The following is a 16,774-nucleotide window of genomic DNA, read 5'->3' as shown; positions in this document are numbered from 1 at the left end:
GAAACTCACTCTGTAGATCAGGCTGGCCATTGAACTCACAGAAATCTGCCTGCTTCTGTCTCTCAAGTGCTGGCATTAAAGGCATGTGCCACCATGCCTGGCTCTTTTTTTTCTTTAAAGACAGGGTTGGTCTTCTTAGATAGCACAGTATGGCCTAGGACTCATGATCATCCCTGCCTTAGCCCTCCAGGGCTGTGAATACAGGTATGTTCCACAACATTGGGCTAAAAGGGTTTAAGTTTTGAAAGAAAAATATACCACTCTATCTGTTTACTTCATACCAAAACCCAATCTAAACCAACATGGTACTTTTTTCCTCTTGTCAAGCTATGAATTATTTCAAATTCTCTGGCAAGAGAGATGAAGGAAAGGGAAAGGTGAGATACAGAATAAGTTGAGGAGAGAAAAGGCACAAGATAAAAAAATCTGTGGGAAGGCTGGAGAGATGGCTCAGCAGTTAAGAGCACTGGTTGTTCTTCCAGAGGACCTTGGTTCAATTCCCAGCATCCACACAGCAACTCACAACTGTCTGTAACACCAGTCCCAGGGGATCTGACACCCTCATACCAATGCACAAGAAATAAAATAAAATAAAAAATCTGTGGGTATACTCATTGGTGTACAACCAGGTACATTTTGAGATATGTATCTGAAAGAACAGCTATTTATCTAAAGTGAATAAAAAGAGGTACTAGGTATACTATAAAACTGGAATAAAAGCCGGGCGGTGGTGGCACACGCCTTTAATCCCAGCACTTGGGAGGCAGAGGCAGGAGCATCTCTGTGAGTTCGAGGCCAGCCTGGTCTCCAAAGTGAGTTCCAGGAAAAGGCGCAAAGCTACACAGAGAAACCCCGTCTCAAGAAAACAAAAAAAAAAAAAAAAAAAAAAAGGAGGGGGGTTGCTGTGGGATGTTCTGTATGTCCTGTGGGAGCCCTTCTTGGGTTCTTTGTGGCGTTACCCAGCAGGTCTGCATAGAGGATGATTAGGACCATGGGCCTGAGTGCAGGTGTCTGAGATGGTGTCTTGGCTGTGTTGGGGGATGGTCTGTATGTCAAGTTGCTCTGATTGGTCAATAAATAAAACCTGATTGGTCGTGGCTAGGCAGGATGTATAGGCGGGACTAACAGAGAGGAGAAATAAAAGAACAGGAAGGCAAAAGACACTCCAGCCGCCGCCGCCATGACCAGCAGCATGTGAAGATGCCAGTAAGCCACCAGCCACCTGGCAAGGTATAGATTTATGGAAGTGGACTAATTTAAGCTATAAGCACAGTTAGCAAGAAGCCTGCCACGGCCATACAGTTTGTAAGCAATATAAGTCTCTGTGTTTACTTGGTTGGGTCTGAGCGGCTGTGGGACTGGCGGGTGACAGAGATTTGTCCTGACTGTGGGCAAGGCGGAAAACTCTAGCTACAGGGGGTGGTTGGGGATTTAGCTCAGTGGCAGACTGCTTTCCTAGCAAGCATAAGGCCCTGGGTTCGGTCCTCAGCTCTGGAAAAAAACAAACAAAAACAAAACAAAAAACAAAAAGAAAAACAAAAAAACAAAACTGGAATAAAAACACGCCCACTTTTCCTTGAGAACAGAACAATAACAATGATTTAGGTTTTTTTGGTTTTTTTTTTTTTTTGCATACCTGAAAATACCAGCCGATAACTTCTCCATCACGTCTCTTAAGATGCGTAACTGGAAGGAAGGGTTGTTAAGGTGGTAACTTAATAGAAAGAGGACTAAATAAGCCATTCAGTAAACACAAGATGCTGGCCTGGTCACTTTTGTTTTTCTTTTAAAAAAAATTTTGTACTTTCAAATTCAAAGTGGTATTCCAGCAACTAGAAACTGTCAATCCCCTCTAAAACAGAGGAGTGAACGGTTGAGAGCTAAGGTGTGACAGAGCAGAACCTTCTAAAGACAAGTGTTGATAGCACGGACTGGCACATAAGCAGTGACCGAGATTAAGCAACAGTTCATGGAGTCATGCATGGTTCTCACTTAGGCGTTATGCATGGCATTCAGCACTTACATCTCTTACAGGAAGTAAACTTTTATCAATTAATTTGGTTGATATCAGGTTCAATTTGTTTGCATAAATTCATTTACTTCAAAAAAATATGGAAAAAAAAGCTAAGAAATATGTACTTGTGTTAGTTTGAATGAAAAACGTCCCCCATTGGCTCATGTACTTGAAGACTTGGTCCCCAGATGGCTGTATTCTGGAAGTATTGGAAGGAAGTACTTCACAGGAAGTGGGCTTTGATGGATTATGGCCTCATCCCTGCTTCCTGCTCTCTCGGCTTCCCACGGGTAGATAAACTGTGTTAACCCAGGTTCCTGCCCTGCTGCCAAGCCATGCCTCCCAGCTCTTATGGACTCGATCCCCCTGGACCCCTAAGCAATCAAAATTATATCCATATGGAGAAAAATAAAAAGAAACATGAAGGTCTGGAGAGATGGCTTATAGGTAAGATCACTCGCTGTATTTGCAGAGGACCCGGGTTCAGTTCCCAGCACTCTCGTGGCAGCTCACAAGTGTGTGTCACTTGAGTTTCAGGGGGCCTGTCCCCTGGTTTCCTTGGGCACCATGTGCACAGACATCATGCAGGCATAAACCCATATTCAGACATACACACATTAGGCAAAAAATAAATCTAAAAAATAAATTTCCCAGTACTGGAACTTGTAAAATTCAACTGTAAACATTTTGGAATATTTTATACAATGGTACCACCTTAGGAGTTAAGCATGCTACCCCTTAAAGTACCATGCAATACCAGGTTTAAAAAAAGGAAAATATTCTACCTGTCTCATTACCCCCCCCCACTTTCAGAAGGAATTAGACCCCAGGGTGTGATTCTGTCTCTTCTGCCTGTACCCTCCTGACAGTCTTTTCACCTGTGAAATGGAGCGACTTTAGTCATGCCTCATAGATTTACTGCTTAAATGAATGTAAGATCCTGTCCCTCTGCCAGACATGCTCAAGGAAAGCTCACAGCTAATTGTAACTTCTTAGGGTTTCACTGAAAGAGTTCATGAGTAGAGTGCAAGGCAAATTGCAAGCTAGCAATTCAAATCAGTAGAAAAAGGATATAAAGATATTTTCCCTGTTGTGCATTTGACAAGTTCCAGACTTCATCATTAAGGAAAGCCACCGTTGCTCCCTTGAGGAAAAGGCAGTGGCTATCTGGAGGGTCCAACTTTGACAGAAGAAACAAAGACAAAACAGCTTCTATTAAGTTGAACAGCATGAAGGTGCTTGAAGCAGAAAACCTTTAATGCAAATCCATCATTGTAGAAAGCCCCACACTGAGCTCCACGCTCTAACAGCTGTTTACTAACTGTTCCATTTCCCTCCCTATGTCACGATGAAATAACTAGGACAAGGCAGATGCCGGGCCGGTGTGGACTCTCAGGGAGAAAATGGCAGAGTTATGTATATGACAGGTTTCTACAGGTGGTTCTGGCGACTGTCGGTCACCTTTGTATGTTGGGAAGTCTAGACTGGTATATTAGATTGTAGTATTATGATATATATATTCAATTAAGAATTCTGTTAAAAAATAGACGCTTGGGAGGAAATTAACCTATACACATATATAGTAATATGAAATTATGATAATATTATTTATAAATATTATAATTGCTAAGTTACTAGAAAGCAAATTTTTAGGGTCTGAGAGATGACTCAAGTTACACAACACCAGTACCCATGCAAAAGGCTGGGTGCAGCATGCACATCTGTAATCCCATTGCTGGAGACACAATGGGAAGAGATCTGGGCCTGATGCCAGCCAGTCTAGCCAAACTAGCAAACTCCAGGCTCAATGAGAGACCTCTCAAAAGATAAGGTGGAGAATGAGAGCGGGAGATACCAGATGTTTATCTCTGGCTTCCCTTGCACATACATATGTACACACAGATAAAAGTGTAATTTGAAATACAATCTAAATACAATTATAATTCATTCTAACTGCATGGACTTCCCTGCCCGATAGAATAGAATGAATAGATAGAGTAGAATAGAATGGCCAGTCTGTAGTTAACATAGAAAAGAGACTACATTCCTTTAAACACAGGGGGTAATTAGAACTTATACTGTTCTTTGCTAATGACTGCACTTGGTTAATAGCAAGGCTTTATTATTTCTGATAATACCTGAAGGTTTTCTTCTGTTGTTACCCAATGGCCTCCAACACCAAGAAGTGTGATGATGTCATGCTTATGTGGTAGTTGTAATTTTACAGCTGGTTCATCATCTTTACTATATAATCTCACTTATAAATGAATAGTTAAGAAAGAGAGAAAAGGTATATTTTATAAAAATCTGACAAAATTTATTTTGCATATCAGTCTTTTTTTATACAGCAAGAAATAATTTTCTTAATAAAAGGCAAACTTAGTTAACTTTAAGCTACACCAAAATGTACTCTAGACTTAATTAAAATGAAATGCAAACAAAATAAATTTTGATTTGGAAGCAAGCAAGGTAATGTACTGCAACACTATATCTCATGCTAATTCTAACAACCGTAGCTTAATACTGTGGACGAACTGCTCTCTTTAAAATACTGAGTCACAGCGCTGAAGCACACATTTGGAAAGTGACCACACCAAAGTACACTGCTCACTTCCACTGGTGATTTCTATGAGTCAGTTTCAGATCCCAGAGAACAGATCAGAAAGGAACACACACGATGGCTGTAGCTGTACTCACAATAAAATACAAACCGAAGTTTTGTACAAAACTTCAGGAGCAGTGGTGCCACCTAAATGTGCACAGATCAGGTGTGAAATGGACCCGTTAAATGCAAATTGAACTTAAAAAGTTCGAGAAAGTGAACGGTAGGAACTTGTTTTCCCCCACCAGCGAGGGCAGCCACACAGTGTAAGTGGCTGTGAAGTGCTGGGCAGTGTGTATACTGGGGACCAAGGGAGTACACTGATGACGGTGACAGGCTTCTTACAGATACGCATCTTTTGCTCTTCAAGCTTCAGTGCCTAAGGCTTAAAATGCATGCTCCCTCTTCCAGAGGACAGCGTTGATGATGGGAATCAAGTGAAGGAGTTACACTTTAAATAGATGAGTTCTTAATTAAAAACAAACCCTTAAATGAGACGTCTGATTTTATGAATGCAGTAATAATTAGTTCCAGTTATACTCTTTCTGCAATTTATGCAATTAAAAACATCACACAGGCTGCTCATGGCATAGGTACCCACCTCCTGCATCTATGACAATATCTACTCCCAGGCCACCTGTTTCCTCCAAACAGCTTTCAGCAACATGGACTTTCCCATTAGACACATCAATCACTCGGGCTGTCAAGGAAAGGAATCAGGAGGAAGGGAAAAGAAAAGCCAGTGTCTATTTTCTGAAATAGTTTCAACAGTTATTAAATTTAAAGGAAAATGTCAATTCTGCTTAATTTCTTTCTCAAGAAATTCAGTATTGACTGATAAGGACCAGTGTCAGGGAGAGGTCGGCATAGTCAGTAAAATGAACAAGGGTACATTTTGACCCAAGGCTGCTCTGCTGACAGAGGTCAGCTGTCCATGAACACAGGCCAGATGGCCAGACCTGGGAACCTGAGCGCAGAGGCCCAGGCCCAGCACACACCTCAGGGCGCCAGTGAGAGCAGTCAGTTTCTTAAGCTTCTTGAGATTCCCCAGTATCCAGAGCTGTGTCATTGTACACTGTGGGACTCATCTTTCAGAAGTCATTTAATCCGTCTTTAATCGTGGAAACCCGCCCTCTCCCATCCTTCTCTAGCTCCCCAACATGGAGAACAGTCGTGAAAGTAAGGAAAAGGAATGTGACTGGTTTGGGCAGAGTTAGGGAACCACGCTACTTTTAGTTGGCTGCATTAACTAAATATACAGACCCACACATACTTTGTGTGTGTGTGGTGCTGGGTGAGGGGTGTGGGCAAACCCTGACCTTATGGATGACAAGAAATCAGTCTACAACTGAGTGATGTCCTTAACTCTTAAAACAATTACAGCAATAGAAAAACGAATTCTGTTAAGAGTACAACAGAACTATACAGAGAATTGAAAAAAGTTTCTTAGAATTTGAAGCAATGAAGATATAGTTATATTTCATTTTGGTTTTTACCATATTGTTGAGGAAATGTCTTTTGGAGCTGTTCAGGTGAGAGGCTTAGTCTAGCAGCAATCTATGACTTTTGGTGGGGAGATGGGGCAAAAATGGAGAGAGGGGCCAGGAGGACAGGCTGGGGTGCAGGGGCGGGGCTGGGGGGCTCACAAGCTAAGAGCTCTCGCTGCTCTCGCAGCGCACCTGAGCGCCGCCGCAGCTTCCCAGCACCCGTGGCAGACACCTCAAGGCTGCCAAGTCCAGCCGTAGGCGACCTGGTGCCCTGCCTTGGATTGGCTAGCACCAGTACACACGTGGCATACATACACACAAATAAAAGTAAATCCTAAAACAAAACACCTTCTTAAAACGGTGCTGAAGCAATTCAGGAAGGGCAGAATTCGCCAGTAGGAAACATTTCCAAGAATACAGTTTGAGCTCTCTCCCTCCACCCTAGCTTCTCTCCCTGTCTTCCTGTGCTGGGGATGAAACATGTTAGATGAATACATGATAGACAGCATGCTTTCCAAACCACAACTGAGACCTCCATTCTCTTTTCTCTCTGTATGTATATCAACATCTGCAGATGTATGTAGGTGCTCTACATGCACACACGTGACCTTCAGTGTGAGGCCAAAGTCCACACTGGGAATGTTCCTCAACTGTTCTCCATTAAACAAAACAACCCCCCCACACACACTTTGTATTACATTTATTGTGTGCATGGTGTGCAAGTGTGCACGTGTGTACCATAGCACATGTGGAGCTCAGAGAACAACTTGTGGGAATCATTTTTCTCTTTCCACCACGTGGGTCCCAGGGAAGGTACTTGGTGGCAAGTGCCTTTGCCCCCGGGCCATCTCACTGGCCCATCCCAGTTTGTATTTGTTGAAATAGGGTTTCCCACAGAATCTGTGGCTCGTGCCTGGAGCTACTTTAGCTAGCCAGCTTCCCCGGGGACCCTGCCCAGTCTCTACCTCCTGAGTGCTGATTCTAGGCACACGGGTTCCAAGGATCTGAACTCTGGCCTTCCTGCTGAGTGGCAACTGCTTTAACCACTGTGCCGTCGCCCTCCCCAATTCTGTTTTCAGATCTTCATTCTCCATCCTTTCCGCCTCCTTCAGCTCTATTACCTTCCTTCTGGTTTTGTTTATCTTTATCGGATGCAAACTGCAACCGAGGAAACAGCTTGGGCTTCCGTGTTAGATGGGGCTGGACTCAGCTCTTCTTCCAGTGGTCCTGTTCCTGTCTTAGAAGCCAGTTCAGGTCTCTGGAAGTACCTACTGGCTGTGCAGTGAGGCCCCGAGGACTTGACGAGGGAGCGTCCCCATTTCCCCTGGCTTTCCCAGACCCCCCTGGCCTCTCACTCTGGTGGTTTTTGCTTTCCATGGGTTACTTTCTCCAGTCCAGCCTCTCCCTATCTGACTGTCCTCTAGTCTCCACCCTTTTCTTCTCTAGATGATTCAGTCTGCTGAGGCTGCTGGCCTCCACCGTGGCCTGGATGTTTCCAGCCCATCTGCTTGTGTTTATGTGACATGGGTCACCTGCTTCTCAGTATTTTACAGAAGACAGACAGTTAGAGGCTGAGAAATGCACAGAGTGATGTGAAACCCTATTGACTGACTGGCTGAAGCAGAAGAAGCAACTGGCATTTCTAAATTGTATCAGAGTTGATTTAATTCAGACCTGGTGAAGTCGGAAACAAGAGGACAAAGAAGGAAAACAGAAGATGTAAAGGGTGTAGGTTTAGAGCCTTAAACAGGGCTGAAGATGGAGCCCAGTGGTAGGCACGGCCTAGCATGCACGAAGCCTGGGCTGATCGTCAGCACCATAAACCAATACACAAATATCAGTAATAAGACATTTCAGTAATTTTTTCATTTTTTGGAGACAGGATCTCAATGGGTAGCTCAGGCCGCCTTTGAACTCGGGATTCTCCTGCCTCACTCCACTGAGTGTTAGGATTACAGGCAAAGAGACACCATGCCTGGGTACTGGTTTTGCTTTCCCTTCAAGATTTCATATTTTAGGGCTGGAGAGATGGCTCAGCCGTTAAGAGCACTGGCTGTTCTTCCAGAGGTCCTGAGTTCAATTCCCAGCAACCACAGAGTAGCTCACAACCATTTGTTTTGTTTTGTTTTGTTTTGTTTTTTTGCCTCTGGCTCACAACCATTTGTAATAGGATCTGGTGCCCTCTTCCTGCAGGCATACATGCAGGCAGAATACTGTATACATAATAAATAAATAAATCTTTAAAAAAGATTTCATATTTTAAACAGTCTATACTGAGTAATGTAACATGTAACGCACCTATAGATGGCCTAATCCTCTCCAGATGTTGCTTGTCTTCCAGGCTGCATGCTGTGGAAATCACCTTGGCTCCTCTATGGTGTGCTAGCTGAATGGCTATTGTGCCAAACGCCTGTGTGGAATACATATCAATGGGTTCATAGATACAGGTGAGAGGACACACCTAGTTTACTTCACAGACCATTTAACACATACAATTCTTCAGCATTACTTTAAAATGTTTTAAAACGTTACATAATAGAACAAAGAAATAATACACTCAAGCTTAGCAGGGCAAACTTCCTTCAGAAATTTGAGGTCAGATCTACCGTAACTGCACACGGAAGTCCAGGGGTGGAGAGGAACAGCAGCCCACACAGGCATTGTCAGTCTAAGCTGGCTGCACAGCACGGATGGGAATGTGATTACACTGCTTTCAAGATCAGGGCACTTCAGAAGTGCCATCTTTGGATCCATGGGTAAGATTAGGAAAGCACTGCTCTCCTGATGTTGGGTGTCAGTCTACAGTCAGTGCTGAAGGCATTTCTGCACACCCCCCAGAACTGTGGCTTCCATCAACAGCCTGTTAAAAAGAAAACTGATTGTACCCTAAGTTTTACACTTTTTTTAAATGGATCATGTAGCGTCTTATGGGTTTTTTGGTGACGTGCAGTACACTTGAGCACAGTTTAAGCTTGTATTGACCCACCTGGTAAATGCCAACACCCTTACTAGCATAAGTAAGCCCTGGGGTTACAGTTCAGAACTGGCTGAGACTTCCATGAGACCCCACAGACTCCTGACTCTGTACAACAGTAATGAGTAAAAAGGCCTGGCTGGGAGAGCCCGCTGGTAGGACACTTGCCTAGCAGGCACCAGACCTTGGGTTGATCACCACTGAAAAAGAGAAGGGAGAAACAAAAGTCTTGCCTTGCTTTTTACCTGACTGGTGGATTCAGCTAAGGCCAGCTTCGACATGCTGTTGATAAAAGCTGTCTATAAGGGTAAGATGGAAGAGAATTCTAGCGACTGAATGGCACAGAAGGGCATCCACAGATACAGCTTTCCCATAGTTCCTATGTTTATGGTGTACTGGTGTAAAAACAAAATCAACTGGACTCACGCTTGCTCCATCCATGATCAGCACGGACTTTCCAGGAGAGAGATGAGAAAGGTAATACAGAGCTGTGCAGGCTCGGACGCCATCCCGAATGGCTCCGGCAGCTTCTGTCCACGAAACCTTTTCTGGTTTATGAACTATCACAACGAACAAGAAACAATTCATTAGTGAGTTCATCGGTACCAACTCTTAGATCCAGTCAGACTCATCTCTACCGCCATGGACCGCTGACTCTGCTCCAGTCTCCTCCTTTATCACTTACATTAATTTCCCTGTTTTGATTCTTATGCATGGAGGAGTCGTCCTCATAGGACTGTCAGGAGATAAAATACATTCAGCGAGCACAAAAGCACAGCTGCAGGACGGACTGTAAGATGCACAGCACGCAGCTGCCTTCCTGGTGAGCGGCCAGTACCTGGTGTCTCAGCCCTGCGCTCTACAGCTCTCACGGTTTCATGCCCTCCTTCAGAGTTCATCATGTCCGCATCCCTCGACAGTTAGCACTTCTGCCTGATTCTGAACCTGTCTATGCAGGACCATGCATGCTTTTCTACTTTGCTTTGTTACATTTCAGTTTTTAAAGTTCTTCTTTCCCATGTATGATGTGTGTACATGACACAAGTGTGTGCAGACAGCAGAGGACAACTTCCTGAGCCTCACATTAGTTTATAATGGACATTTCCTTGTCCTCGTTAGGGAGGCCTGGCCCGTGTGGAAATCCTTGCTTGTTCATCCATTTCTTAGCTGATGAACACTTGTTCCGTGTGTCTGGCAGTTAAAATACCACTGCTAAGAATGTCAGGGCGTTGACTTTGGAGAGCAAAGCAGCCCTGCAAAGGTACCTGCTGCGGAGATCTCTGGCCATCACTGGTACTGTCGGGGTATGTGATGGCTCTTCCTGTGACTGTCATTGGCTCTACCATGACTGCCTCTCCTCTCAGGTCCGCTGGCCTTCAGAGTCCTTGTAGGAAGTGACTGCTGAAGTCTAGGTCAAGTTTTCTACTTTGTTGTTTATTGTTTTATGGGAATTTTTAATATATTTCAGATGAGTCATCTGTTTTTATGCTACAAATATTGCAAGCCGAGCATCCTGCAGAATGCTTGAGACAAGAAGTGTGTTGAATTTCAGAACATTTGCATATACACAGTGAGCTATTGAAGGACCCAATTCCAAACAAAACATTTATTTGTTTCACATATATTTTATGGATATAGCTTGAAAGTAATTTTATTCTTAAAGATGAATTTATTTCAGTTTTTTTTTAAAGATTTTTTTTTATTTATTATGTATACATTGTTCTGTCTGTACGTATCCCCACAGGCCAGAAGAGGGCACCAGATCTCATTAAAGATGGTTGTGAGCCACCATGTGGTTGCTGGGAATTGAACTCAGGACCTTTGGAAGAGCAAGCAGTGCTCTTAACCTCTGAGCCATCTCTCCAGCCTCCCCCCACCCCTTTTTTTTGAGTTCTTCATAAATAAGCATTTATTTATCCCTTGACTTACTGCCCAGGTGATACATGCCCCACTGATGGCCCAACTACCATTAACCCACAGTTCCAGTGTCCTTCTAGACTTAGAGCCTAGTGTTTTTACTTAATATTTACAGACATTTGTAAAAAAGGCAGTTTTCAGGAGCAGAAAATCCTTCTGTGCCCCAGAATGGAATTACACCCGTTCCGTGTCATAGGATGTCGTAGAATGTATCACACCTAGAAGCACCCAAAACGCCAAGATAAACTGTTGAGCAAGGTGTCAGACTAAATCAGTTTCCCTTTGGCCTGAAAAGAAGTTGTATTTCCCTCCCCCCACCCCCTTATTTCAGTTTTGTGTGTGTCGCCGTCACACGTCTGTACACTGCTTGTGTGCAGTGCCCACAGAGGGCAGAAGAGGGCATTGGGACATGTGAAACTGGAGTTACAAACAGCTGTGAGTCACCACATGGGCGCTGGGAACCAAACCCAGGTCCTCCAAAAGAGCAGCCAGTGCTAATAACTTTGGGGCCATGTCTTTGAAAGTAATTTTATACAGTATTTTTAGTGTGCCTTCATTTTGGCTGTAACCTGTCACAGGAAATGAGGTGTGGAGTGTCTGACTTGTGGCATCATGCTGGTACTCCCAAGTTTTAGAGTTTGGAGTATTCTTTTATTCCAGACTGCAGTTGTTCAACATTTTTCAACGTGATAACTCTCCTTTTCAATCACTTTAGTGATGTCTTTAAGAAAAGCAGTGCTGGATGATATTTTAAATCCATTAGTTGGACATGGTGCTGCACTAATGATCACAGTACTTAGGAAGCTGCAGCAGGGGGATTATGAGTTAACAACCAGCCTGAGCTACATAGCAAGAGCCTGACTGGAAAACAAAATGGGCTGGCAAGATGGCTCAGCAGGTAATGGCGCTCGATGCCACTCAATGCCACTCCTGACGACCTGAGTTCAATCCCAGAAACCACAGGGTGGGAGGAGAACTGACTTCTGTACGTTATCCTCTGGCCGACACGCATGTACACACCCACACACTGCATGTGAAAGCAAAACCAAACAACATATAAATAATCTCCTAGCACTTCTTTTCCTAAAATCCCATCAATGCCTCTCCTCTGCACTTGGGGAAAAATGTATACTCCCAATAGTTTTAGAACCTCAAAATATACCTGGGTATCATGAGGTACACATTTAATCTCAGAACTTGGTAGGCAGATCTCTGTGAGTTTGAGGCCAACCTGATTTACAGAGTGAGTTCCAGGCAATCCAGTGCTACATAGTGCGACCTGTCTCAAAATTAAATAATACCCCCCCATGGGATAACAAACTAAAAAATAAGAGCTCTGTATGATCTGCCCATTAAGCTGTTTCCTCACATTTTGACTAATTCTTGTGTTCAAATAAACTGTGGTGTTGTCACCCTAAAAGCAGTCCTTTCTGATTTTATCTCCCATCAGCGAATCACACTTTTCATATGACCTGGTCACAGAGCAATCAACAGTGCATTAACAACACACTAATGCCACCTAGTGGGCAGACAGAGCATTCACACAATATGGTGAAAATTCCCTAATCAGTGAGCTGGGAATGAAAGGAGAAAGAACATACCAATACTATATAGAGTACTTCTTCATGAAACTCTTCAGGACAACCATGACTCACATATGTGCTCCCATCCTTGGTTCCTGGTCATAACTCCCACTGCCCATTTTATTTTCTAAATGACTAGAAGCGTATCTTTCATTAAAGTAGTTGGACCTTTTGTCCTTGGTTGTCTGGTGGATGAAGGAGAGCATGGTCTTTAATATTGCTGGGGTATGTCAGTTCAGAAGCGAGCTTCGGGAAGCAAAGTCCCTCTGACTCATACACTCTAATTTACTGCTCTTCTGGTCTTGGAGTTGACCTGCCAATAACACTCTGACACGCCTTGCCTGGGAGATAGGAAGACTCCAGTCTAGTGGGGTCCTGCCCACATCCAAAAGGAACGAGAGAGAGAGAGAGAGAGAGAGAGAGAGAGAGAGAGAGAGAGAGAGAGAGAGAGAGAGAGACTGTGACCTGTGCATATCTTCATTTGTGTTTATTTGTATCCTTTCCAGTAAACCAGTAAATGCAATATCTTCAGCTCTTTACAAACTTTAAAGTGACATCTAGTCATTTCATTTATGTATCAGTGTTTGCCTGCATGTGTTGTGCTCTCCAAGGTCAGAAGAGGGCACCACATCTCCCTGGAACTGGAGTTACAGATGTATGGGTGCTGGCAATCAAACCTAGGTCTTCTGGAAGAGCAACACATGCTCTGTAACCACTGAGCCATCTCTACAGCCCCAGCCTCAGCTCACTTAGCCAGTCTTGGAATTAAACGAGTCTAGAGTGGGAACCCTAACTCTCAGAATTCCTGAAGGCCCACACTTGTGACTACGTCACAAATGAAGGCAGTCTTGTGGGACTGAGCCGGAACCTGTGACATCTATTTTATCTCCAGGAAGACAGCACCAGAATGAAAGAGAACTAACGAGGAACAGAGGAGGCCTGGTGTGCCTTGTGTAGACCTGACTGTTGTGGGAAAAATCCCCACACAGTCTGAGGTCATCTTAGGTATGACCCATGCTGAGTATATGATAGAAGAAATGGTCTCTGTGTTTGTTCTTCTCTCTCTCTCTCTCTCTCTCTCTCTCTCTCTCTCTCTCTCTCTCTCTCTCTCTTTCATTTTTATCTACCCGATACTATTCTTCCAATTTTGCTGATTATGAAATTAGGTGTGGAATAATAATTGGTTTGCCTAAGGCCTCATAGGGATTCTGGTTGAATATGTGACCTACAGTATATCTACCTCTTCTTAAGTTCATCTATATACGTTTTACTTGTATGGTCTATTTGGAGGCACTATTTCCTTTCAGTCTATCATATTTTATCAAAATTTTATTCATATGACATGATCCCAACACTTGGAAAGCTGAAATAGTAAAAGAATTACAAATCTGAGACCAGCTTTGGATACATAGTGAGTCTTGTTTAAAAAAAAAAAAAGAAGAAAAAAAAAAAAAAAAAAAAAAAAAGAAGTAGGAGAGTTTCCAAACATAAAAAGTACAAAATAATAACTACTAGTAAAAAAAAAAAAAAAAAAAAAAAAAACAAAAACAAAAAAAACTATTCAGGATTTGGTCAGTTTAAAGCAATCAGATCGTCATAGTCTGCTGCACTTCCTTGAAGATGACAAATATGAAGAGGTAATGGCGGTCCTTGGGAGTCTTCCCTATGTGACTATGGATATAAAGTCACAGGTATTGGATGATGAGGATAGCAACAACATCACAGTAGGATCCCTAGTCACGGTGTTGGTTAAATTGACAAGGCAGACGATGGCCGAAGTATTTGAAAAGGAGCAGTCCATCTGCGCTGCGGAGGAACAGCCTACGGAAGATGGGCAGAGTGATGCCAGCAAGAACAAGGCCAAAGGAGGATGGCAGCAGAGGAGCAAAGGACCCAAGAAGATGCCCAAGTCCAAAAAGAAGAAGCCTTTGAAAAAAAAAGCCCACAGCTCTGCCCTTCCCCCAGGCCAACGGAGTTGTTGGGACTGAAGCTTCAGCAAAGGAGGAAGAAGATGACATTTCTGACAAAGGCCGCAGCGACTCTGAAGAGGAAGAGACCAACAGAGAGTCCCAGAGGGAAAGAGGACGGCAGTGACAGAGTCTGATAGAGAGCAAGATGAGAAACCAACAAGGACGACGAAGCAGAGCGGCAAGAATTACAACAGAGCATACAGAGGAGAGAGAGGGCGCTCCTGGAAGCCAGGTCAAAGACCACACACCCTGGAAAAACAAGAGTGGTGGTGGCTTTATACTGCAGATAGGAAAGAACAGACATTAATATCCATGCCATATCATGTATGTACACTGAAGGATACAGAAGAGGTAGAACTGAAGTTTCCTGCACCAGGCAAGCCTGGAAATTATCAGTATACAGTGTTTCTGAGGTCAGACTCCTATATGGGTTTGGATCAGATTAAACCACTGAAGCTGGAAGTTCATGAGGCCAAGCCTGTGCCAAAAAACCACCCACAGTGGGATACGGCAATAGAAGGTGATGAAGACCAGGAGGACAGTGAGGGGTTTGAAGACAGCTTTGAGGAAGAGGAGGAGGAAGAGGAAGAGGAAGGCAATAACTAACCAGTGTATGTGTGGACCACAGCGTTTGCACATGCTTGCAAACATCTGCTGCTTTGTAAGTTATAATAAAGCAGAAGCAGTGGAGAACTGAAAAAAAAAAAAAAGAAGGAAGGAAATTTAAAGTACACATATATAATTCTAATCACATGTGCACACCATTCATACAGAAACTACATTTAAGATTCTAAGAACTTTTTACGATTATTTTTATAATTTATGTATGTGTGCACACATGTCGCGTGCCACAGGAGGTCCCGGGCAGAAGGCGGCGAGAGGGTCCTTGTCCTCAGGACACAACAGCAAGTGCTCTCAGGGCAGAACCGGCATCTTTCCAGCCCTAGACTGCAGAGGCTCTAACTGCCTGCTCGAGTCTTGCTTGTGTATTAATGCTCAATGCTCATTATGTTATAAAGACTAAACAAATAAGTAAAATATGGATCAGTGATAGCTCCATGAACAGTAAAAATGAACATTATATTTCTTTTCAGTTTGGGCCCGAAAAAAAAAGGGGGGGGGAGACAGTTGAAAATGTATGCTCAATCTTGAATGAGAGAAATAAAAATTATTTTTAAGTTTGTCGGAATGCCTTAAGAACTAAAGGCAGTTGGGGCTGTAGAGATGGCTCAGGGCTAAAATGCCACCAAGTCTGATGACCTGCGTCCATATCTGGAGCCCACGTGGTGGAAGGAGAAGTGACTGAGTCCTACAGGTTGTCCTCTGGCTGTCACACAGGCACTGTGACGTGCCTGTCACCCCGCGACGCCTCGAGACATGCACACAAGAACTAACTAACTGTTTAAAAAGGGATCAGAAGCAGGATAGCTAAACCAGCTGGGAGGAATACACAGTCTGAACTGTATCCCTGGCACTGTGAAACGGCATTCACGTTTGGGGGTAACTTGGAACCCCATTCTTGGGCTTGCTGAAAGAACAAAACTTACTTGAACTGAAAGTGACTGAACGCTGAGCTCTCATTAAACTGTCACCAGGCTAAGCGTGAATAGAAACTCAAGTTGAATCTGAGATTTCCCAGTGCAAAGTTTCATGGAGTGTACTGAAATCATCTTCTGCCCATAAAATGCTGGAGCTGCAAACAGAACACAGTTTTCCAGCTGAGTCTCCTCGTTAGTGCATGGTGAGTGTGACCAGGATTCTCACCTAAAGGTCACACTCTTGGTGGTCATTTGTTACTGTTTTAAAGAATTCTTGTTATTTATATGTATGTGCCCATGCGTCTGTGTATGTGTGCCACGTGTGTTGCATGCCCATGGCGGCCAGAAGAGGGTGTCAGATCCCCTGGGACTGAAGTTGCAGCAGCTGTGAGCTGCCTGACTTGGGTGCTGGGAACTGAACTCAGGTCCTCCAGAAGAGCAGCAAGTGCTCTCAACCACTGAGCCACCGCTTTAGCCCCAGTGGGGGCCATTCGTATAGGGCTTGGCCTGTTTTGGGACAAGCTCTTACTTTGTAGCCCAGGCCTTGAACTCTAGATCCTTCTGTCTCTGGCCTAAATGCTAGGATTACAGCCATGTTCTACCACACCTGGATTAAAGGACTCCTAAGGAACCATCGAATCCCGGTTTCCTCCTCAAAGAATGTCTGCAATTGTTCACTCTACATACTT

The 16,774-nt window shown here is 43.8% G+C and overlaps 1 protein-coding gene and 1 pseudogene across 3 annotated transcripts in view; one reads left to right on the top strand and one right to left on the bottom strand.

The window, feature by feature from the left end:
* Cryzl1 (crystallin zeta like 1) overlaps positions 1 to 16,774 on the bottom strand; it is a 42,446-nt gene that overhangs the window by 965 nt on the left and 24,707 nt on the right. For all 3 annotated transcript variants that reach the window (XM_028877100.1, XM_028877101.2, XM_037209644.1), the window contains 6 exons: positions 9,504 to 9,637; positions 8,402 to 8,513; positions 5,218 to 5,316; positions 4,153 to 4,271; positions 3,089 to 3,194; positions 1,637 to 1,682 (listed from right to left, as the gene is read on the bottom strand). In XM_028877100.1, coding sequence (XP_028732933.1) covers positions 1,637 to 1,682; positions 3,089 to 3,194; positions 4,153 to 4,271; positions 5,218 to 5,316; positions 8,402 to 8,513; positions 9,504 to 9,637 — 616 coding nt within the window. The remainder of the gene's footprint in view (positions 1 to 1,636; positions 1,683 to 3,088; positions 3,195 to 4,152; positions 4,272 to 5,217; positions 5,317 to 8,401; positions 8,514 to 9,503; positions 9,638 to 16,774) is intronic.
* LOC114698428 lies at positions 11,881 to 15,153 on the top strand (annotated as a pseudogene).

Source organism: Peromyscus leucopus, chromosome 12 (assembly GCF_004664715.2).
Source record: "Peromyscus leucopus breed LL Stock chromosome 12, UCI_PerLeu_2.1, whole genome shotgun sequence".
Lineage (NCBI taxonomy): Eukaryota > Metazoa > Chordata > Mammalia > Rodentia > Cricetidae > Peromyscus > Peromyscus leucopus.
The sequence above is the reverse complement of the archived record's forward strand: the minus strand, read 5'-3'. Positions and strand labels throughout refer to the sequence as shown.